General features: G+C 33.7%; 1 protein-coding gene across 1 annotated transcript; it reads right to left on the bottom strand.

The window, feature by feature from the left end:
• Positions 1-484: 484 nt before the first annotated feature.
• Positions 485-22498, bottom strand: LOC125855003 (exocyst complex component SEC6). Its single transcript, XM_049534632.1, has 24 exons — positions 22085-22498; positions 21260-21298; positions 20947-21035; positions 20777-20867; positions 20014-20103; positions 19839-19918; positions 19208-19300; positions 18511-18537; positions 18184-18291; positions 17917-18079; positions 16730-16785; positions 14980-15088; positions 13726-13866; positions 13457-13636; positions 12268-12351; positions 12081-12167; positions 10615-10659; positions 7013-7091; positions 4831-4900; positions 4528-4615; positions 4338-4427; positions 1912-2028; positions 1514-1576; positions 485-971 (listed from the first exon to the last, which is right to left on the bottom strand). Exons 1-24 carry the CDS (start codon positions 22211-22213, stop codon positions 840-842), a joined length of 2250 nt encoding a protein of 749 aa, XP_049390589.1. The 5' UTR covers positions 22214-22498; the 3' UTR covers positions 485-839.
• Between the last annotated feature and the right edge of the window lie 2916 nt (positions 22499-25414).

Genomic DNA, 25414 nt, shown 5'->3' on the forward strand with positions numbered 1-25414 from the left:
TATATAGTGATGAAATGACATAAGTTTAATGTTTGTTTATTGACAAGATAAGACAGCACTGATTAGCACTAAGATAAGTTAATTAGTAAATTAGTGAGTTAAAATGAGTGTTTTTTGTGTCTTATTTGTGGTTTGGTCAAGTGGAGCAAGTGGGAAGCATTCCCCATATGTTATATATTTTAAAAGGTGTTTAAGTACAAGTTGTGTTTTGTTTGTGTTAACTTTATCCCTTTTTCCTCAATTTTGACATGATTAAAGCAAGCATAATGCGTAATTTCTGAACTTCCATATTATTTATATGTTAATTCTTTTGATTAAATTTGGTTTCTGTCTCTTCTTCCTCCTATCACTTGTTTTCCCTAAATCACATGTTCATTGGCTAGAGCTTTATTTGTTTAGAACAACAATAATTACACCTTGATTCTAGAATAATTGAGATGGACCATAATTGAATCCCTTTGAACACATACAAGGTTTGCAATACTAACAAATTTACGAGCCTTTATGCTACAACAAGAGGGATCGATCTGTTCATAGTTGAAACATTTCAAGAATCAAAAGAGAGAGAGAATGAAGTCAGCTGACCTATTATTTAACCATCATTACAAGTAGAACCGAGCAAGTACGCTGTAACCCTAACGGTTGCAAAATTGGTAGTAGATAAAAAGATAAAGGAATGAATACATATTTGGCAAAGGCAACTACAATCCGAACTAATGAGCTAAATAAATCAAATCATATGAAGACAGAAAATATAGTCCCAATCTGTACATTTATGACGTAAGGCATGTACAGGAAATACTCAGTGACTGAAACAAACGATTTGTTGCAGCATCTGTCTAGGTGAGCTTTCGCCATATTGAATGTTTTGCCGCTGATAAGGACTTCACCCTGGGGAAAACAAAACCTGTTTTTGGAGGATTTCCATCTACCAGAGAATTTTCATAGATTTCTTTGCATTCTTGAACAACCTATATCACAAAGAAATCCCCATCAAGAAAGCAATAAAGAGAAACAAACCAAGTTATCTTCTCAAAGGCGATGAACATTCTTTGAAGAGCTCACTTATACATGGGGACGCTGTAAATGCATGAGATTCAAGAGCAATATCACTGTTCTTGCAATAAATGTCGACAAGGGATAGACAAATATTTTGGAGAAATCTGCAAACATGGGTTTTGGGCATAAAGAACACCCACAACTGACTAAGTTTCTGCTTTATACATGATGAATATATTTATAGCTAAGAATGGATATTTATCAGAAGTATGGTGAAACAAGAAAAAATAAATGATGTAGCCCCAAAGCAATGATACATAATCACAACTTACTAAAATATCATAACTTCATTTAATGCATTGGCAGGGATTTAATATAGAAAAGAGCAAACAAAAGAACTGCTAATGAGTAGCAACATCTTATTTTTGATAAGTTGATGAGTAGACTTTCTCAAATAGTTCAATTCTGTAATAAAATTTTGAACATGTGTGCCAGTTAGATAACACATATATACCTCTTTTGCGTCTTTTCGTGGTATGCCTTCTCGCAGACTCACAATCTTTTCAACTACTTCTGGCTGCAGTTGAGAGTAACAATGCTCAATAACAGGGATCATTAGGAGACAAACTAAAAACAATAAATAATGATTTTAACCAGGCAGCTTCAGGGGGAATCTTGGTAGCTCAGTTGGTTGGCTTCCTGAACTCCCACCTTGCTGGTGAGGGTTCGATTCCCCACAATGTAATCCCCTCTCCATTTCCCTTTCCCCTATCCCCAAATTTATTTATTTTTAAAAAAAGAACAGCAGCTTCCACACTCTAGATTTCAGTTTTTAACTGAGATGTAGATTCATAATGATTCTCAAGTTTTTGCAATATCTCTGCATGGATGAGAAGAGTCCAAAAAACTTACCGGACAGTCTGGTTGCTGTTCTAAAATATTTGTGTAAACCAGTGTGAAAGTATCAGGGCTCTCAGATGAAGCAAGTTCTCTCAAGTCACTGAGTATCCTTACTCTGCTCTCTACTTTCTGCAGTGGATTGAAAATTTGAGATAAATTATAAAGGTACACATCACATACTCCTTGTCACACTGACATACAATGTCTTCGCCATAAAAAGACAACTTGGTAGTTACCAAAGTTAAGACAGCATATATATAAACAGAGACACACACACTGTATGTTTGTTTGATTTGAAGCACCAGTAATGCAGATATATAAATTTCAATTGGAATAGTAGGTTCAAATTATTTTTTCTATTACTGAGAAATCCCCAAGGGCCAGATGGCGTGTGGTTCAAAATTCTGAGCATAATGAGCCTGTCTATCTATCATTTTCCACTTAAATACTAGGCAATTCTATTATGATTTGAACTAGTGACGTGCAGTTAATCCACAAGCATGCATTGCGGTCTCTTTTCTTTTTTATAGGTCATCACGTGCCTGTGCTCTTATCACCAGACCAAAGCTCTGGGCAGTAGGATCTTTTAAATTATGTCAGGATTTCATTAGAATAGCTTGAGATTGAATTCATATCATAATGATATATTAGATGTAACCTTATTTTTCAGTTGACATGAAAATCTTTAATTAGATGTAATAGATCTAAAGACTAAAGGGGAGACAACCAATACACATCCATTGTTAGATCGCAAAGAAACTATCCACACAAAACCCTCAATTAACTAGTCCAACGATTAAAAAGACATCTAGTGGTATGTATTTACTGGATTCAGTAAAGTATATTCCTTTATTTCTTCCTAGTACCATGACTACATAAAATTTCCGATCTCTTCAATTCTCTGGCTAGTTGCTTACTAATTTTGACTCTCCTTTTGCTGTTAATTTCTGTTTTTCATTGACATGTCATAGAGTTTGGTGCTGTATATCTAGGCAACCAACATAAATACATAATACTTCTTGGATCCAATTTCAGAAGTATAATGTTCCCTCTATCCTTAAGGCTAGAATTTAACACAACACTTCTTGGAACCAATTTCAGAAGTATAATATTCACTCTATCCTTAAGGCTAGTATGAGAGATGATCCCTGCTTGCATTTTTTGGTGTGTCTGGACAGAAAGAAACAAAAGATGTTTTGAAGGCACTTCTTCCCCAAGCTACATTTTTAAGGCAAGAGTTTTAACAACTCTTTGTACCTGGAGCAATTTCTCCCCTGTCAATTCCCCTGAAGCTTTTTTGGACTTTGTTAGCTCCTTAACTTTAGATTAGCCTATAGTATAGAGCTAACAATGTCTTTAACTTTTCTATGCCCTGTAATTTATGCATCTTCTTGATGCCTTCTAGGAAATCCATTATCTTATCAAAAAAAAAAAATCATTCATCCTTCAAGTTCTAGAAGATATATTATAAAATATATATGACCTTTTCATCTCTAAAATGTTGTAACCAGGTTTTCCTTATTTACAATTACATGTTTATCACATGACATTGTAGTATAAAGTTGAAGTTTGATCTCCAAATACCTCGATATGATGGTAAAACATAACCGAGGGATTCAAATCTAGTGGAAGGAGGATGACTAAGAGCATCACAAATCACTTTTGTCATTATTTTAAGCAAAGTATTTTCTCTTCTTTGCAAATGTTTCACAAATCTCTTGCTGGCAAGTTGGTGCTAATTATCCAATGGTCTCCTAGAGTTACAATCTAAAACTGAAAAATAAGAGATTCCATGCAATATATATATTCTTTTTACATGTAGGATTCAGAGTGAATTCAAATCCTATTTTTATATTTGTTGCACTTGGCCATAAAGTTATATTACACAACAAGTCTAGTGTTTTTCATTCTTATTTTCTGTTTAATTGCTACCAAATTGAACTTAGGATGAACGAATTTCCACCATTTTAGCCCAAAAATAAAATTTAAAAAAAGCCTTAAATTGGCACTGACAATGGTAAATTAAAATAAATAAAACTTAGAAAAAAGTTGATTAAAAAGGCAGTGTTCTTGCACCGAAATTGGAGTTTAAGTTCTACATTAAGCCAAAATAATGATAGAAGAGACTGGTATAGTAATTTGTGACTCTTTTGTAATTTGAAGACATTTAACTCATAAACTAGAACATGAAATTCACAAAAAAGGATTTGGCAAGCTTTCTAAAGACAGAAAGGCAATACTTATCCATATCTGAAAATGCAGAAGTAAATGGGATAAGGTAAGAACTAAAAGATGTACACATACGCTGAGGTGCATACCTATTTGCCACACTCACCAACGAATTAAGTGCAATATGTGCATGAGTTTCGAAATTCCCCAAAACTTAAAATATATCTCAGGTAATAGTAAGAGCTCAATATGAAAGTTGTTGGACTTACAGATACGCTAATGTACTCCCGAAAGAAATCCATGAGAACCTCTTCATCAAGCCTCATCCTCTCAATCGTTTCTTCTTTAATATAGTTTTTCTACCATGAGGAGACATAAAATAGTCAGCGAAATTGTGTTACAGCCCAAAAATAAAACCTGTATCAAATGAATGAACCGTAAGGAACTTTTCAAATAAACCTGGGTAAGTAGATGATCCACATATACAACAACAGTCTCCTCCAGGCAAGCCTCAACAAAACGCCTAAATGATCTTTCTTCAATGTACCTTTAAAAATTGTGAAACACACAAAAGTTAAGGATATGTGTTCACTCATTCTAGGATATCTCTCAATTAGAAACTGTTGCTGCAACTGCATATGAACATAAAAATATTTTAATAGCTCACATGTATAGGAGAAAAAGAATTCCATGGGAGGAGCACAGCAACATGATGATGCCATTCAAAGCTATTATAAGAGTTAAGCACAGAAGAAAACTCACATCTTCACATCAGTGAAGTAGTCTCCAAATGTTGCAACTAGGAACTCGGTAACCTGTCCTTCCAGCCAATCTGAGATATAAAACATAGAATATTCAAGTGAAGGCTAGAGTTTAAAAATACGACAATTGACAACCTAAATCATTTGCATAATATCTGACTTGGATTAATTCATTGACAGAATGCTTCACATATTTTTTTGATAGACACGGAGATAATAGAAAGCTTTTATTTGGTACAGTACATAATGGTTAGACTCCTTTTATGTGGCAAGAAATATATTGCTTCTAGCGTCCATTGCTAGGTTGCAGAACAGTTTATAACGGTTGCAGATCTTGTTCCTAACGTTAATTGCTAGGCAAATTCTGTAAATTAGTTTCGAATTGGTTACAACCATCTTTTCTAGCAATCCCTTTATCCAAACTCAATATCCCAGTTTGACGAATTAGAATTGATTGTTCGTTGAAGAATACTAGTAAAAAAGCCTTACTTTAAGCTCATTGATGTATATTCCTAGGTTGTGAAGGGAGGACGAACCGGGACTTGAATAAAATGCATAGCATACCCGCCCAGTTAGCAAGAAAAGGAACTGCTATTGATTGTATGAGGGAATTGGAAAAGGAACCATGATATTTTCTGTCTTTAGAATAGTAGAGGAGTAGTATGGACTTGACACAACTTTTGGTAATCAAACACAAATTCCAAAGGCTCCTCATCACAAAGCTGAACATTCACTTTGTGATAACTGAGAATGGAAGAGAGATAATCATGAGAACTCAGATGGGAGGAGATTTTCTTAATCCTCCTAAAGACAGGCAACTAATGTACCACCAAGTATATGAATACAGCTGATGAGGTTTCTACATCGTAAGAGAGCTGAAATTGGAAAATATTTGCACCATAGGCGTCCTTTCGCTTCTAACATATTAGTTGTCCAATGGAAAATTGTCATGATACCAAGGAATGAAAATTGTTGTAAGATGTTCACAAAATAATTTATTTTAATACTTTATACATTCTACTATCATATTGCCATAAGATCTCATCAAACTAGAACGAGAAGCAAGCATGTACTGCAGGTCAAAAATAAGTAGAACCACCATGCTATGAGTTAGGGATGACCTTGTTTAAGAGAAGTGTCTAAAATCCTTTCAACAACTTTTGATTGTGACATCCTTCAATAACTTTCCGAGCCACTTAAAGATCCGGAATTAACAAGATGATCGCCAGAGTTACTGACAGCCCCATTCTATGAAAGAAGAAGAAAAAAGATTCTATCGGGTTTTCTTTGGTTATCAAAGAAATGGCCGACATTTTAAGCCAAGTCACACAACTAATGACTCCACACAGAATTATGAAATTAAATTTCACTAGTAGTATCTTAATGCTTTATCATTCCATCACAATTACGCGACCAACTTTTCTTGTTTGTTTTTCAAATATCAATTCAAATTACGTAAGTAATATTTATATTATCTTAATCTTGACGTGATATATTTTCAAAATAATTATCCTACGAGTAATTTTCAGTTAACATTCTATGTTACTATAAACACTTCTCTTACTCTAATGTTCAAAATGGAAGTACAAAATAATTATTCTACGAGTAATCTTCCCTTTGTTTAAAATTGGAAGTACAAACTTCTTTTAGAAAAACTGTCTTCCAAAGTAATAATAGAAAAAAGGTTTGTCATGAGGAACAAATGAAAAAATTGTGTTATTTATAACCTTGTGTCATAAATAAACCAGACCTTTCTCTTTTTAAGTAAGAACAGTTAGCATTTATATTTTTAGACACGAGAAGGAAAGATGGAGACTTATTTTGGGGATGAAGCCATGAAGGGATAAATGATCAACTCATGCTTTCTTCTCTTCATCTTTGAGCAGATACTTCAATATATGGGTAATCATGATGATAGCATTATCAAAAATATAAAAGAAGCAAATACATGTATACAATCAAAATAATCCAACTGGGATAACAAAAGAAAATGCTCAAAAAAATACAAGCAACTGGAGACACTGTATGACGTAAAATGATTAGAATCTCCTTGTGAACATAACAAAAAGACAGAGTAGATCCAAAAGTTTACACTGACAGATAGTAACAAATCAGAGATAAATGCTTTCAACAGATGGAGCGAGAACTCCTAGCAGCAGAAAGAAATATGAGGAACATCTCACCTTTCTGATACAATTTAACGAGCAGTTCCTCTACTCCTGGATCTTCAAAGATAACACTGACAGTTTGATGAACAGCTTCCTGCAATAAGTGAGAGCAGGTCAGATACGAGATATTTGTAAATGGAAGCATATGGTCGAGAGTCTACTCCGTGAACTTTAACGCTCCCATCTTGCCACGCAAGTGTCAAGTCCACTAGTCTGCCCCTTCTCAAATATCATCTGTTCAGACAAGACTTGAGACCTCTAAGCAACAAACACTGACAATTACAGGTCATTTGCACGAATGCCCCTATTTCGGTGTGGTGTTTAATTTTTCCCTTAGTGGTCTTCAATTTTTTTTCCCTTCAGCACTTTTTTTTATCAAAAGGATTTATATATTATAAAATTAAAGTAGACATAGCGTCGGCGCATCCACTTAAGTGTGCCTCTTTACAACAACAACAACAACATACCCAGTGAAATCCCGCTAAGTNCACGAATGCCCCTATTTCGGTGTGGTGTTTAATTTTTCCGTTAGTGGTCTTCAATTTTTTTTCCCTTCAGCACTTTTTTTTATCAAAAGGATTTATTTATTATAAAATTAAAGTAGACATAGCGTCGGCGCATCCACTTAAGTGTGCCTCTTTAAGAAACCAAAAAAAGGCCAAAAATACCCGACATCGAAAAATCTAAAGAAATTCACTAGGCATAAGTTTATATTTTGTATCATAATATAACACAAATTATGCTGCTTAATTCCTACCATAAGTTCAATTTGGTTCAAAATCTACAAGTTATGTCGTAAAAGGCATAACTTAGTTCCTACAAAACTTAAGCTAATAGAGGCATAAGTTCAGTTTCAGAAACCACAAGTTATGTCATAAGAGGCATAACTTAATTCCAACAGAACTTATGCCAGACAAGGCAATAGTTCTCTATCTTATGCCAAGTGAAATATATGGGTTTTTGGCCAAAAACATCCTTAAACTATACCCCAAAGTTAAACTACATCCTTAAAGTATCATTCTTAGCAGAAAACATCCTTCAAGTATTTAAAAGTGACCAATTTTCATCCTTCTGTTAGATATTGTCAAAAAACTTAAGGATTCTATAAAAACATGAGCAGTTCATGTGACTATCAACAAAAAATTTCCTACATAATTTCATTACCTGCTATAAGAAGTTCCTAAAAAAAATATTAAAAATCTCAGGCACCATTGCTTACTGAAACAAAAAATGTTTTGAAGGTGTGAGGATACATGATCTGCTCTTTTTCTCATTTAGTAACGGAAAGAAGTTGGAGCTTAATTATCTTTACCTTTTTCAAAGTCAAACTGTATTTAGATCAATAAATTTTGGGTCATTCTGATATTGAAGTGATCAAAATATTGATTATGTCTCGCATTTGAGTTTCATTCTACATTATTAGAAGCGGAAGTCTCCAACAAACACCGCTTCTAGCATATTCAATTGAGAAGAAACACATTCAACTAATAATATTTTTAATATCACGCCTTTAACTTGGTTTTGGTGTACTTGAGCTGAGGGTCTTTCGGAAACAGCCTCTCTACCTCCACGAGGTAGTGGCAAGGTCTGCGTACACTCTACCCTCCCCAGACCCCACATAGTGGGATTTCACTGGGTATGTTGTTGTTGTTGTTGTTGTAATATTTTTAATATCAAATTACATGAAAAAAAAACAGTCAAATTAAAAGATTTTGCATAATGCTAAACTCAATTACCGAAAAAGTTCACAATAGTATTTTTGACGTATCTAAGAATAATAATTATGAAGGGATGACTTAATTTTTATGGGATCTATTAGTTTTCTGATAAATTCACGTCGAAGGATGAAAATTGTTCACTTTTAAATACTTGAAGGATGCTTTCTGCTAAGAGTTATACTTTCTTTTTTTTTTTTGATTTGCACCGGGTGTCCGAGTCTCTTTGAGCCCCGACTAATCCCGGGGGTGCTAAGAGTTATACTTTAAGGATGTAGTTTTAAGTTTTAGGTATAGATTAAGGATGATTTTAGCCAAAAACTCTTAAATAGATACTACACAACTTATGCAGAATAAGGCAAAAGTTCTCTAAACCTATGACGAGCGAATTAGATACTACAAAACTTATGCTGGATAGGGCAAAAGCTCTCTAAACTTATGACAAGCAAATTAGATACTACACAACCTGCGCCAGATAAGGCAAAAGTTCTCTAAACTTACGCCAAGCAAAAGTAGACCATCCATAATGGTAATTTGACCCACAAACTTTCATAAAATCAGTAGTAGGGGCAAAAATAAAGATCATCTCGAAATAGCGGCAATTTGTGCAAAAACTTCGACAATCACCTTCGATGGCTGTCCAATTTGGGCTTACCCAAAAAAGGCTTTTGGATTTATGTTGTTGGGTACTTTGCTTGTCAACCAATCCATCAATTATGCCTCAATCCAAAGCTAGGCAGAACAAAAACAAGCCCTCATATCCTAACAATAGGAAAACAAAAAAGCAAGCCCTCCATATCCATTAAGCTCTAGTCCATCTCATTCCAACACTAGCAAATTAACTTGTCTTTTAAGGAGAATTAAGAGTTTCCTAACGCTAAAAGTTCTTTAAATCTCACACTTGTCCCTTATCCCCACACTAGCATGGAAGTCCCAAAACAGACAACAAGGACACCTAGGACACCTGGCAAACACCTAATCTAATATAACTAAAAGAAAATTATTAAGACACAATCTAATATAAATACAATAAACTAAGCCTTAATTTTAACTCTTTGGTATTTCCAATATGATATCATTTTCTTCTATTTTCTTGAAATGGCAAGGATGTTAGAGATTTTGGATGGGTTATACAATTTTCATAGGCCACTTCAATTTTCTAATGTTTTGCACCTCAAAGAGTGCCTCCAATGAATATATGTTCTTTAATATCGTTTCGGGAAAGAAACGTGTCATGGACTTTACGATCCTTGACTTGAGACCTTCAACCTCAAGCAATATTGAATTAATGCACCTATATCTAACTGTAGGTGTTAAAATGGTCTGAGTTAATAAATAACCCGCCAAAAAGTTACTTGGGCTGAAATGGCTTAAAATGCAGGCGCCATAACCCAATCCGCCCAATTTTTACTAAGTTTTAGTTGCTTTATTTATTCATATATAATTTTAGTACCTAATAAAACTATTTATTTTCTTTGATATGGCTATATTTTTTGATGACCTTCAACCTTAAGCAATATTTTCTTTGCTATGGCTATATATAACACATCAAATAAAAAAATGTCTTTTTTAAAAATATTTTGATGAGATTTCTCATGGGTCAAATTGGACTACATATAAGCTCATTTTTGATGGGTTGGAATAGGCGGGTCAATAACCCACCCAAACTTAGGGGGTTGAATGGGTTATGTTTCAAGGGCTAATTTTGCCATCTCTACATTTGGCTTATATCTTGTTTCCAGTAGGCCGTCCCTTAAAACTCCTTGATAAAATTGAGTGGGGAATTAACTCTAGAGATTGTCGCAAAAAAAAAAAAAAAGCAATCCTCAAAATGAGATAGGTTGCCCACTTAATTAAAACATTAAAGTCACATGCATCCATAAAATGAAGCCTTTAATGTACCTTTGCAACCTCTAGAAACCCTTTGCAAGTGTCCTCAAAATTAACCTGAGAAGCAATGAAAGAACTTAATATAAGAGAAGTTAACTTGAGTGCCAGAAATGCAAGTTTTAGCGCAAACAACTTAGGACTTGAAAAATAATCACATTGACAAGAGATAGATGTGAGTGCCAGAAATGCAACTTCTAGGCCAAATAACTAAGAATTAAACAAATAATCACATTGATAAGAAGAGTTGAATGCAGAACTCTCTAACCACATCTGACATCCATATTTCTTTGACAAAGCATTGTTGAAAACCATATATTCAAAACAAAATCATAGTCTACAACATCAAAGAATAGAAATACTTGCTGGTCTACATCAGGCAATAGTGGGTCTATGTACTAAATTAGATTATCTTAATCGTAAAATATAGTAGTATCGAGCCATGAAGGTTGTACCACTGCTGCAGCGCAGAATCTCAGCTCTCACCAACAATGAAGGGGAAATAGCAGGAGTTGCTTGAATGGGGAGGCTTGTGAGAAGGAATCTTTGATCGAACCATACACACACACCCACACATTCACACGGAGGTATAGAAACGTCATAGATTCTCATATTTCCGCACCCAACTTCTGATTCTTCTATGTTACGTTGCCTCATGATTTACTCACATGAAGCGGGCTATTCTGATTGTAGGTCCTTTCTGGATTAGTAACCTACATCATTACATTTATTATATTTTATGTGACCCTTTCACATTTCTATTTTTCTTTGGCAAGAGCTTGTGGCAGAGGTTATCCGACTGTTTGATAAATTTTATGTGCTTCCACTTCATTTATTGAGTCTTTAACTGGAAAACATTGGGCTTTCATTGCAGAAAAAGGGTGACGTTTTTTCTCTGGAAACATACATAATTGGTTGTCATATTAAGTTTTTGGTTACAGCCCAATGTCAATACTTCTACGGTAAGTTTCTTTCAGGACATGTTTTGAATACTGTGCTCTCCATCTTCTTCATGGTATCCTTTTTATTGATAATTAACTTTTATGATCAGCAAGTATTTATCAACCCTCAGCGAGATCGGATGGTTTATTTTTTATCAGAATCAGAAGTAACACTTTCCTATAGTCGTGGACATCAGTCCTCCTGTACACCCTTTCTACCTTATAAATGAGACTCTACTTACACCTATCAAAAGAATGCGACTCTATTTTCCTAACCAAGAAATAAAAAGTAAAAATATAATAACACCAGCAAGATGCACAAGACCACAGCAATATTATAACAATAATAAGAACTAAAGACATTGACATATGAACCACCTTTGTCTATTACCTTTTTAATCAAAATCGACATAAAAAAATAAAATCCTATCAGATTAATCCTAGATGTAAGCTAACGGTCAAGATGATTGAAAACAAAAGGGCAGTAAGCACAGAAGATTTACGCAGCAGTCAAGGAGGAGGGAAAAAACTAATAAGGACCTGCTCAGCATAGTTCTGTGGGAGAGCTTCAAGAGTACTAGAACTTAGCTCCATCGCGAGATCATAACAGCGAAGATTGTTGTTAATCTGCCGAGTGTCCATCTCTTAGCATAGTGGTAAAGCACAGCGTAATTTAAAGATCTTTCCACTTCACAATAAACAGTTCATATTTCCAAATTTTACAAACCATTGCACATAGGGATTCCAGACCAATTTCAGAAGCAGGTTCCTCCAATCTCTTCCTCTCAGCTGCTTGAAAATCAATCATTACCTGGAAAGCAACAATATCAAGTAATCATTAGAGAGAGCTTCTTTTCAAAAACCTGAAAATCAAGCTGTTGCCAATCAAAAACTCATGAATTCATATGGAGTAGATCACCAGCGGTATATCATAAAGGGGAGAGAAATAAGAATAAGTCCCTTCAGTTTCTGGACAAGATTTTTGACGTCTGATCAAGCAGGCTATCTTAAAAACACACATAAAAGAGGGGGAAACCAATTATCATAAAAACAAAAGATTCATTCCCTCCTTTTCTCTCGCCTCATCAAAGGATAGAATGGCAACTAAAACTGAAAAAAAAAGGTTCTTCGTGTGCAAGGATATAGAAGATGAAGCATTTCAGGAGAACTACTTCTCTAAACAAAATTCAAATAATACGTCAGTCCTCATGAAATATTTTCTATAAAAACTAAAAGTACTTGAGAATCACTTGTACAAATTTGTTGAGAAAAACTACTTCAGAAAAAATGCTGACAGGACCATGCACCATCAGGCCCTACTTCAAAGGAAAATTTTAGCAAACAATCCAGAAATTTGAGTTTTTTTTTGGTTCAACACATGCATGATTATGATGCAATAGAATGCAAAGCATTGAAGATTTTCCCTTGTAGATGTATATAATGAACTAGCCAGCTAAATTCACTGTATATAAGTACAAAGACAAGACAATAGATCTTAGAATCTTGAAATACCAGAAAAATTACTCCAGCTACTAAAACTAGAGAACTAATGGAAGGATCTCTAATAAATAGAAGAAGTCCTCCCACTCTTTGATAATAAAGTGCAAGAGAAAAGATCTTAGAATCTTGAAATACCAGAAGAATTGCTCCAGTTGCTAAAACTAGAGCACTAAAAGAAAGATTTCTGATAAATAGAACAAGTCCTCCCACACTCTGACAAAAAGGCAGACTCGAGTAAAATATCCTCAGTTCAGTATATAGGCAAGACAGTGATGTCTTGAGAAGAAAAGGAGGGAAGAGAGAGAGAGAGAGATGACAGACTGAAGCAGAATGATCCAGTAATTGTGAAGAAGACATTTAGTTCTTAAAATTAACATAATATCTGTCCTCATATAAAATGAAAGCAACAAATTTACCTGAATGAGAGCCAAAGCAATCCTGTATAACATGACATCAGTGCTATTTTCTCGCACAATTTGCACTTGCTCCCCCAGGATCCTAAATAAGTCAACGGCAGCAGGTGTATATAGTTTCCCATCATCAGTCTTTTTAGGTGGCTGTACTTTGTCTGCCTCAAGGATATTCAAGTACCATTTCTATATTACGAAATGACATGAAAGAGTCAGCATTATGTATGTCCTAAAATAATATGAAAAGCAATAATGATAACGAATCAAGTTTACACCTTTGTTGTAGCTTGCATTCTCTCAACATACGCATTCATGAGAGGATCCATTGCACCACTCTCTGAGCAAACTTGAGCTAAAGAATCATCAACTCCAAGTTCAATTAGACTTTCTTGGTAATCAACCACCCAACCTGTTACCTAATTCATGGATTCAAAAAAACACCTCAATTCTGAATCACAGCAACATCTCTTGCAAAGGGGGGAGGGGGAGAGAACCCATTTGCTCACCCATAAAAAAAAGATTATTTGGGAAGATGAATATCTTCATGCTGAGATGATGATGGGAAGTGGTTATAGTTAATTATGCATGAGCCAGGAATCTGAACTTCGCTTTTGCAGAATTATGTAGCTCATGGACACAACAGCTCAGTTACCAAAAGAATCAGAAAGGGGGATAGGAAACCAAAGTGAAACCCCTAGACTTGACTATCTTTTTCATGATAGAAATTTATTACTGGTTGAAAGAAGAACCAAAACTGAGCCATCAGCCAATTAGGTGAACTGTTAACATGGATAAGGAACTTCGGACTACTGCCCCATGGGCCACGATTGGATGCTATAGCACTACCCGTGAAAATTTACGAGAAGGATGGAAGCACAATCCAGTAACATTGAGATTAATTACAAGCACGGATAAGAATAAAAAATTGAACCCCCTAATTTGTATAAAGTCAAAATAAAGAAAGAAGCCCACAAGTAGTAAAAGAAACAATCATATTTGACCAAATTTTAACTCAAAGCTATGAGCCCATGACCACAACATAGGGATTAATGTCAAATATTCATTAGAAACGGAATAACTGGTTGAAATTCTTTTATTATGATTTCCCTATTCTATAGTACATAAAATTCAATATTTTCCATCTTTTAATTTAACAACAAATTCTAATGCCAACATAATCCTTAACTTATCCAATTGAAAAGAAGAGAAAATGCCGATATGATTAAAGTTGTATTTTAAAATCTATATACTCATCATATTATTAGCTTGGTCACTCAGCTTTCTCAACCACTGAACAAATCATACCAAACATTTGACCTTAAAGTGATGAGCTTATGGCCACAACATAGGAATTAATACCAAATATTCCTCAGATTAGAGAAACTGACTGAGATGCTTTTTGGTGACTTCAATATTCAATAATCTATAAGATTTCTATATTCTCTAACTTTTAATCAAACAAACAACAGAATCTCATGCCAAAGTAATCCAACAGAAAGAAAATGCCAACATGATTAATGTTGCATTACCTTTAAAATTTCTATATTTGTCATATTATTAGCTTGGTCACTCATCTTTCTCAGCCACTGAACAAATCTCTCTGTATAAAGATTCACCATGAGCTGGAAAACTTCATATCTGAGACCATATAAAGTATAAGTTAGAATAGCATACGGAAAAGAAACAGAAGTAGATCATCTGTTTAGAGATATTAGGGTACAGACTCCTCTGAGTTATTTTTTCCCTTTTTTTGATGCCTCTGAGTTGAAAGTGTTGCATGATAAAGACCAAAATTCAGGCTTATTTAGCACAAGCAGTAGCTTACAGCTAACAAAAGCTTTTGAAGAAAATTGTACCGACGAGATGCATGTGAAACTTCTCTATCAACAAAAATATTAAGAACATCACATCATGTTGATCAACTATATATACTTCAGCAGTCATAGAAAGCAATTAATAGCAATGAGAAGCATTTCAGATTGTGACTAATGTTAGAGATGCGAGTTATTTTGACTAGGGGTATGCAAAAACCGAACCGACCGATAAACCGAACCGAAAAAAGTGTTATTGGCTTATTGTTATTGGGTTATTGGGATAACGGTTATTTAATGGTTTTACAAAAAAAAATTATTGGGTTATCGGTTCGTTATTGGTTTTTAATATTGGGTTATTGGGTTAACCGATAACCCATTAAGAATATAATAATTTACTATTTTAATTTTTAGTTATACATATATATAATATATTAAAAAAAATATTAATATAATTAGTAGTATATTAGACTAAATATATAAAACCCTACGCAATAATTAACACTACTTAACAATTGACTCTCCTCTCTACTTTTAGTTATTTAACCTTTAGGTTTTACTTTTTAGTATTACTTATTTACTTTAGTTAGTTTATAATTGACTAATATTAGGTTTTGCACGATTGTAAATATCTGCAATTTGATTAGCGTTAGGAATTCAAATTGTGTGTGTGTGTGTTTTTTTTTAAAATAACGTAAGAACTTCATTTAGTTACCATAAGCATGGCCTCATTTGCTACTGTTTTGACTTTTGTCTATGATTTGGTTTTATTTGATTCTCTTTATTGCATAAAGGGGACCTCGTTTTATATATATTATGATGATCGAAAATTAACCAAGTCTTTGTTGTGATGACCAAAATATAACAAGTTGGTCCTTGTTGTCCCGTTTGGAATGATTATTTCGATGTATGTGTATCGCGTCAAATTATTGGATAAGTCATATATTTGTTTTGAAAGCACTTTCTTATTGGTTAAACCGAAAACCGAACCGTTAAAGATCTAAAACCGATAAACCGAAAACCGATAACAAATATCTTATTGGTTTGGTTATCGGTTTAGCATATTTAAAAACCGAAAACTGATAAACCGAACCGATAATACTCATAACCGAACCGAACCGACCGATACACACCCCTAATTTTGACAAGTAATTCCAAAATTGAGGAAACACTTCCATCGTAGTCTATAATGGATACAACAGAGCCAAAAATTGACTTTATTTTTTATCCCCGGGAACGACGTTTTCCTGATTAAAAAAGTTATTTTGCCAAGTAATTTCCAAAATTGAGGAGAAACTTCCAACATAGTCTCTGATGAATACAACAGAGCCAAATTTGAGATAGTGGGAATGTCCTGAGGACAATCTTAAGAGTATGAGTAATGTAGGAGGTTATTCTTTATTCTAGTTGTTCCCGACAAATGGAAAAGCAAATGACATTACATAGGTGTAAAGAGCATAGGACGAACCTTGGAGGAAAACAAGGAGCCACATAGTCATATATCTCTCCAAGCTCTTCTCCTATCTGAAATTGATGAGATTGCATGTAAATACCAATATAGGAAAGGATAACTGCAATTAGTATGAGAATAAACACATATTACAGCAAAGTTTAATTTTCCTCTACTTTGTCATTTATCTCTGGCAGGAGGATGTATCTCTCACCTTGATTTCTTCTTCCTACTGTTTACAGATGTTCTTTCTTTATCAAGCAAAGAAACAGATGGGGATCAATTCAAAGAACGCCTTATCTAGTCATATTCTCAACAAATTTATGTGTTAATATAATAGGTTAAAACCCATTATGACATGTCTTTCGAAGAAAAGCATCCTGATTTTTTTCAAACCAAAAAGGCTTTAAAAAGAAAAGCATGGCATGCACCTCCATGGAAAGGGTTCTAATTGTTTACTATTCGGATAAGAACTCAATTCTCTCAACATATGTTTTATTTGTATCATCACATCCACCTTGTCTTCGATTGTTTGCAATTTCACTATTTAGGGAGCATAGCCAATTGTGCGTCTTTTCCCAGAGTTCCATTTCTCCTTAGTTTTCTTCTCATTGCTGTGTCCCTTGTAAATCCTTTAAAGTGTTCCTGGACCATTTCTTATAACTAATTAGGTGAGACAACAGCCTTTCAATTCAAGCGGTTCTTTTGCATGATGGCAGTTGAACTCAAAAGAGACAAGATAACAAAGGTGGCAAACTTTGCCAAGTTGAGGAGAAATGATAGTATAAGACCTACAGGGACCAAATGTGTCAAATCACTCAATGTCTGCTCCATCAGAAAGCTAGTTGAGTCGTTAACAAGACATTAGTTAGGAAGGCATGATATCAGCAACAAAAATGGGGCACGTGCTCGGGAAAGCTTGGTATTCTGTCAGAAAGATGAAGGAAAATGGGGACAATTCGTGTCAACATGTATGACTATACCTGACAGGCGAGGAGGTCCTTGATAAGCATCAAGAGTTTCATCAAACAGAAAGACTTCATAAAAGATGAACATATGTTTTTTTTACCATATAAAAGTCTACTTTAGAATCATTGTCTTTCAATTTGTCGATTATAAAAAAATGTCTTCGGAGAAGTAAACAGTTTTAACTTCTAAATGCAGGCAAGTTGAACACGACGACATGCAAAAGTAGATATTCTAACCACTCTAGCTTCCTCTATAGCTGTTTTAAGGTCTTTCTCATCAAGCAATTTGTCAAAACGTGCTTCAACGGACTTCCTTATACTTTCATAACATTTGTCCTTGTAGCCTTTTCCCTGAACCTTCAACTTCTGCTGTGTGAGATTTTTAGAAGAAGTTGTTTTTCTGCAGGCCAAAACGTTAATCAGAATATACACTGATAACTTTGACATGTCTGATGCACACAGGAAGTTAAACAAAGCACAAACCAGGCAAGATAAAGCACCTACTTGGCATTTCTTCGAGGATTTGCGACTGAAGCCATAGCACCACCTCCCTCAGCCTCAGCTGCTTCTTCTGCGAGTTGCTGATCTAGGATTTCTTGCATTTCAACAACCCTGAATAAGGGTGAATAAATTATCAGTTCGTGGATTCATGAAACATGTATTGATGAGCATGAAGGTACTATACACTGTATATGTGCAATATATGTCAAGATTATTGGCATAATAGGGGCAGCTCCAACACAGTACAAGTATGTTAATTAGAAATGGGAAAAAATGTCTTATTAATCAACTCAGCATTGACCATGAAAGTTTCCATTTAAGCTAACATACCTTATAGCACGGACGAGTGTTTGTGGGCTGCAAATTATGCCAAACAAACAAATATCATAATCAGAATTCAAAAAATAAATAAATGAAATTTAAGAGATTCAGCACAAACTAGAAGATGTCAATTAACACATGAAGAATAAGTTTACTCATTTTTTCTATAAGGTACATGAAGAGATTAGTTCACTAGGAATTATAAATGACATGCACAAATCATAATATTTCAATAAAAATATATGGAAAGCAAACTAGATCTATTTAAGTGGTTATAGAGAAAAGATTCAGAGTACAGAACCAAGAATTAAAATATGAAGGAAAAAATGAGAAGCTTAAAGTGATACTGTAGCTTTTGAGCTAACTGATTGTATGTGGACAAACATGTAGGATCTAGGTAACAGTGCAAACATATTACATGGTGTAGTCTAGCCTAGATTCCTCATTGCACTATTAATCTTGCACTTCGTCTCCTACAGATTAAGATATGAGTGACGCAACTACAATATTTCATATATATTTATCATTTGTTCGTTCATTAGATGATTAGATCATTCATCCATCTATGCATTCTTTGTAATCATGAATTATGTACTTTGTAATCATGAATCACAAACCATTAACTCCCACAACGAACAAGATTATCGTAATGCAGGCAGCGTGATTGGACAGCTTGATAAATGATTCTTTAAACAATAAAGAATACCTATCCTTAGCCAGTTTAGAGAAATTTGCAATATGGGCCCACAGTGTCTTCTCAAACGTCTCCCATGTTCTATCCACATCTTCAAAATATTCTCTGACAAATTTCAAAAGTTCCAAATCAAAATGGTCAGATTCCAATGCCAACAAGTAAGAGGTCTTCTAACAATCAGTGGATTAAAGCATTTTTATATGTTTTACTATAATAATTAACAATTCACTGCACACACAGTTTAAGTAGCATATAATTGTTCGGATGCCACTGCAATGTTCTTCCTTTATCTGTTCGTTGGTATGGTATGTTGTTGCAACGTTCCGTCATCATCATAATTTACTACATCAGCTATTGAGAAATTGAAACTAGCACGTATAAGTTGATAGTCACTACTTTTCTCCATAAAGAGAGCTGCAAGCCCTCGACTGCAGCGATTCTTAGTGTGTTTATCCAAATTCCAACATGAATGGTTCAATTAGATTTTCTTGCACGGGATAGATATTATATCAAGAACCAAAAGCAGCACAGGTAAAATGCGAACAGTCAAACAAACTTTAAAATTATGGGATCAGAAAAGAGGAACTTATTCTATGATTCATACCTAAATGAACATGCAGTTAAGTAAAAAGAAGATACTGACCTTAGTCTACCAACCTCTTCTTTATGAGACCCTGCAGCAGCTAGCGCGAACCTTCGCTTTCCATCAAGAGCAGTTAACCTCTGTAACCAATTTAAATTAGACGCACCAGACTATCAGCGCAAGACTAGGGAGAGAGTTGATGATTAAGAAAGTGATAAATCTGAGAAGAACCTACTTCATAGGTGTTAATTAGTTCCTTATCATCTCTAAGAGAATCCCGTGCTTCAGACGCCTCTACTGAAATTGACATCATTCCCTCCACATCCTACGAGAGACGAAGCAATTATATGGATTGAGAATCAGCGAAGCATCATAAAGTTCCAAGCTTTTGGACTAAACTAAGTAGGCATTTGGACATAAAAATGTGACATTTGAAAAGTAGTATTTGAAGTTAAGTTGAAAAAGTGTATTTGGAAATTGAAGTTGTGTTTGGACATGTAGTTGACTTGAAAAAAAATGAAATTTTGCGAGTGGAAAAGATTTTCACTTTAAAACTTGTCAAAATCACGTTTTCAAACTTGAAATTCATTTTCAAAAAATCAGTTCAACCATCAATGTATAACCAAACACTACTTTGGAAAAAAACGAAAAGAAAAAAGTTCCATGGACAAATGGCTCCTAAGTCACTGTTATAAAGATAGGCACAATGCTTACCTATGAAATAAATAATGTTAGGTGCACAAGCAGAGTTTAAAATAGCAGAAGTACTAGCAACCTATATGACATTGTGCAGTTGACTGTGCAGCGACAGTGTAGCATGATTTGATGGAAGATGTCATCTTTAAGGAAAAGGTCATATAAAAATTTCACTTACCTGCTTTACCTAAAAGCTAGGAACAAAAAGATATGAGCAAGACAGACCTTCAGAGCTCATATAAAAATTTCACTTACCTGCTTTACCTTAAAGCTAGGAACAAAAAGCTACGAGCAAGACATACCTTCAGAGTAGTGTTCAAGTTATTCCTGGTGTTACTGAGAATTTTTATCTGGTCATGATTTTCGATTAAAGTTTGGCACTCTTGACAAAGCCTGGTTCAAGAAGAAAGAAGTCAGCTCAAGCACAAGACATAATGACATACGTAACTACAATAGTGAATCATTATTATACTTTTCAATAGAAAGGAAGTTTTCTCGGAGCTGGTTTATAGTCTTCTGAGATAAGGAAAGTGATTGCAGACCACCTTGAGCTTGCTCAACCTGCATTCCAGAAAATTATACAGCAGCTAGAGTTTAGTATCTGGAGACAGATGATGTTTCTCAAATCAAACATTTCTCTCCATGTAAGAAAAAATTACAAGGTGAACATTAGAGCTTCAAAAGCTTTGCAAGTAAAAATACAGCAAAAAACAGAAGAAATTGCAATAACATCATCTAAATATAAGAATGCGTCGTTTAAACATTAAGTCGAAGCATCCACATACCTGTTCGGCGACCATCGTACTAAGTTGTGCATCATTTGCCTGATCCAACATGAAACAGTACCAGATCATTAGTAATGTCGTGCAGTTCAATTTAAGTTCAGACCACTAAGTTGAAACTATGAGGAAACAAGAAACTTCTCTACAACAAAGCCACAAATAAACATGACCATGTGCAACAACATCAGCCAAAATTGGACCTTCATGTTATTACAATGTGTGATAAACTAAGCGAGGCTAAGAAAGCCAGAGAAGATCCATCGACAACTCGTTTATAATCACGAGAAAAAATCTTATTGCTTTTAGCAGGTAATAAAATCACTTCAACAGAATACCACAACATATCAAAAGCTGAAATTTAATCCATCGTATTTATGACATTTTCTACATTACTTTTAGATTTTCAATAAAGAAGCAATGTGAAAAGAAACTGAAATACAGGAATAACGACTTAGTGACCAAACCCAAACGTTCAAAGCAACACATTTATGTGGCAACGAAAAAAGAAAAAAAAATGACAAGCCATCTGATACCAGATGCATAAGGTAGCTCTTAAAGAATTTCCTGATCACAATAGATTTTTTCCTCAATTTAAACTTGAATTAAGAAATAATCATGTTTGTCTCCAAAATTCATATTTATCAATCACTATCTACTTCAAAAAGACTGTCAACAACTCAAATGTTTCTTATAACAGTTCCTCTACACAATTGAACTACAAATGACAGTAAATTTCCCTAGACAGAACAAATTAAAACTTCACAACATACTCAAAATTTCACCATAAAACAAACAAAAGGAAAAATAAGCAGTGGATCTATGTGAAACCTGTTGACGAGCAATGTAATCGGCTTTGATCGATGAAATAGACTGTAAAAGCTCAGGTAAAGGCAATAGCTTAGCGACCTCACGAACGGAGGCTTCCTTCGCCTCAACGCCGAGATCATCAGCCATCATTTTCGCAACTATTTACAAATCTCACAGCTTAATTCACTGAGAAAATTTTGAAGAAGTTTCTGTTTGTTTGAATTGAAATTGAAGATGGAGTATATAGGGATCTCGAAGGAAAAGACCTTCGAAGGGTTGATTCAAAGAGTGTGAACAATCCAGCTCGATTTTTCAATGGAGAAGGAAGAGTTTCTGCAAATCGGGTCGGGTTTCATGGTAATGGGTTTGATATTTTGGACTATTCAAAGATCAACCTATCAGGTGAAAAGATAACCTTTACGTTTGGTAAAAGGTAAAACATGCATGAGTGTCGAAACAGGTAATTTTTTTATAAAATGTTTTTTTAAGAAATAAATTGCTTTTAATTATTATTTTTTTGTGTTTGGTATATATAAAAAATACATTATTTTAAAAATATTTGTATATAATAGTAAATACTTTTTCCACCTTAATTTATGTGAGTTAGTTTAATTTAAAGGAGTTAAAAGAAACTTTTGATCAAAAATAAGTCATAAATGTTTATGTGACTATAACTCGTTTCACTAAAAATAAAATGAGGTTTTAAAGTTAAATTGTTATTAAATATAAAAATGTGACAATTTCTTGAAAACGGACTAAAAAGAAGGTAAATCATATAAATTGAGACAAATGAAGCACTAAAAAAAGTGGGTGAAAGTAGAGGGGGGCTATAGGGGAGTAAATAGCTAAAAGCATCCCTAAACTATACCTCAAACTCAAACTACATCCTTGTGTCATTACATTGAACAAAAAACACCATTTAACTATCCAAAAAATTGGAAGTTACATCATTCCGTTAACTTTCTGTCAAGAAACTAACCACTTTAACTAGAAGCACACGATTTCCCGATAAATGCAACAATTTTGCCCACTCACTGATCTTGTCTATCAAGTAGTAAACTAGTAATCATATTAAAGGGTATTCCATGGCTAGCATTATTGTAGGAATATTAATTAAGGCCTAAAGATTTATAACTTGGGACTTGTTTAGCTTCATTTTGTCCTTTTTTTTTAATTATATTTTACTGAGATTGTTATTATGTTGTTAGCTTTCTTATCAAGAATCCTATTGATCCAATGCCACATCGAGTATGCTTTATTTTTCTCATTTTCTAATTTGTACGTTATTCCTCCAACAGCTTTCACCAAATTTCCTATACGCTCAACTATTTAAATGAAAACTTTAAACATAAAAATCAGATGAAACTTGCACATTTGTCTTTGGACATAACCAAAAAAATTATGTGATACTTAAGTAGAAGGATTTGAACTCTTAGTGTATGTTTTGATGCCCGGGAAAAAAATTATTTTCAATTTTATATTTAATTGGCCAAAATTTTTAAAAAATATTTATCTAAATAGTTCATTAGGAGATGGTCGTTAGATTTAAGAAGACGGTGAGGGGACAAAATCTCTTTTCATTAGGAGATGGTCGTTAGATTTTTGAAGAAAACTAAGGAGGGATGTAACTTGTAACTTCAAAATAGTTCACGAATGTTTTCTGTTCACAATAATAATATAAGAATGAAGTTTAAGTTAGAGACATAGTTAAAGAATGTATTTGGCTATTTACTCAAATTTGCTTTTTTACATACCTCATTTCTATTCTTACTCGTGTCCTTATAGCAAGTAAATGGCCAAATACATCCTTTAGTGAACTATCCCTCACAACTATTTTATCTATTTTTAAGCTACTTTATTTTCTTGTTTCACTTTCCCTTGCAATGAATAAAATTCTCTTTTTGGGAATTGCAAATCATATTCTAACAATAGTTGGAATGATGAAAGCTACATAAAGCCCTTTACAAGAGACTATATTGCAATTAGCCCATGACAAGCAATTGATTGCATTTTTAGATGCCAACCAAAAGCATGTTCATTACTACTTAGCTGCCAGAGCATATATCTGTGAATATATCTAAAGTGATTATTTTGACAATAAATATCATAATTTTCTAATTAAGTCTCTAGAATAATCTAGGATAGTCATTTGGATATTAATATTGTTAAAATATCCAGATGTTTGAGAGTAGAAGATAATGTTACTAAATTTTTCTTGTAGATGTTCTAGAGAATGAATGATTCATCCCGAATAGTTAAGCTTTTAATTTTCCATTCGTATAACCTCTTTTAAATCTTTTCAATAATATAATAAAAATGGTAGAAAGAAATCTTTGAGGTAGAACAGAGAGAGGAACACTTGGATAATAAAAGAAAAAAAATCGGATTCGATATTTGCATTAAAATTTGAAGTTCAGCTAATTTGAATTTGTAGTGGGTAAGGCTTATTCGAAAGTTGCTCTTTCTATTAAAAAAATTTTATACCCAAAACTCGAAATCGAAATCTCTTATTAGATACATTACCAAAGTCGTTCCTTAAGGAAATACCTTTATAGAAGATCTTTTAGAAATGTAAAAATTGAGTTTCTTTTTTTTTTGTTATTGTTAAAAGGACTTTTAGGGGTTATTTTCACCCCTGCTACAATGTGATCAAGCATATTGACAAATGAAAATATGTATATAACTTTAGGATAGAATTGACATATTTCTAATCAAGTATTTTGTTTAGCAATTACACCTAAAAACAATGACACTATATTTTATGAGAGATGTCCTAAATAGTCTCTAAATTAATAGTGGAGGTCTAAAATAGTCCCTTAATTATATACTTATCGGATTTAGTCTTTTAACTATTTAAAATTTTAGCACGTTTGGTCTTTTAATCATACACTTACCGATTTTAGCACTTTGAGTATTAAAAAAATATATCAGGTTTGGTCTCTATTTATTTTATAAAGGGATAAGGGTTTGAAAAATACCCCAACTTTGGCCGAAATTGTTGTTACGATACCAAACTTTAATGAGGACCTATTACCCCCCAGACTATTTAATACTACATTTTAAATATATATATATATATTTACCCACGTAGACATAAAAATTAATGCAAAATTATAAATAGTAATGTGTCCACGTGGGAACATATATATCTTTAAAATACACTATTAAATAGTTCAGGGGGTAAAAAATACGCTATTAAATAGTTTAGGGGGGTAATAAGTCCTCCATAAAGTTTGGTGTCGTAACAGCAATTTCGNTATATATATATATATATATATATATATATAAATAACTTAAATTTATATTAATGGAACTCATGCCTCCATAAAATTAAATCTTTAACCTATTTTC

This window comes from Solanum stenotomum, chromosome 2 (genome assembly GCF_019186545.1).
Source record: "Solanum stenotomum isolate F172 chromosome 2, ASM1918654v1, whole genome shotgun sequence".
NCBI lineage: Eukaryota > Viridiplantae > Streptophyta > Magnoliopsida > Solanales > Solanaceae > Solanum > Solanum stenotomum.

What these genes read in the sequence shown, in the direction of transcription:
- LOC125855003 (XM_049534632.1), bottom strand. Translation starts at nt 22,213, where the DNA reads ATGATGGCTGATGATCTCGGCGTTGAGGCGAAGGAAGCCTCCGTTCGT. An exon ending in CAAATATAGAAATTTTAAAG is followed by an intron (nt 13,867 to 14,979) that starts GTAATGCAACAT and finishes TCCATGAATTAG; the next exon opens with GTAACAGGTTGGGTGGTTGA. An exon ending in TTGCTTTGGCTCTCATTCAG is followed by an intron (nt 12,352 to 13,456) that starts GTAAATTTGTTG and finishes GTTGCTTTCCAG; the next exon opens with GTAATGATTGATTTTCAAGC.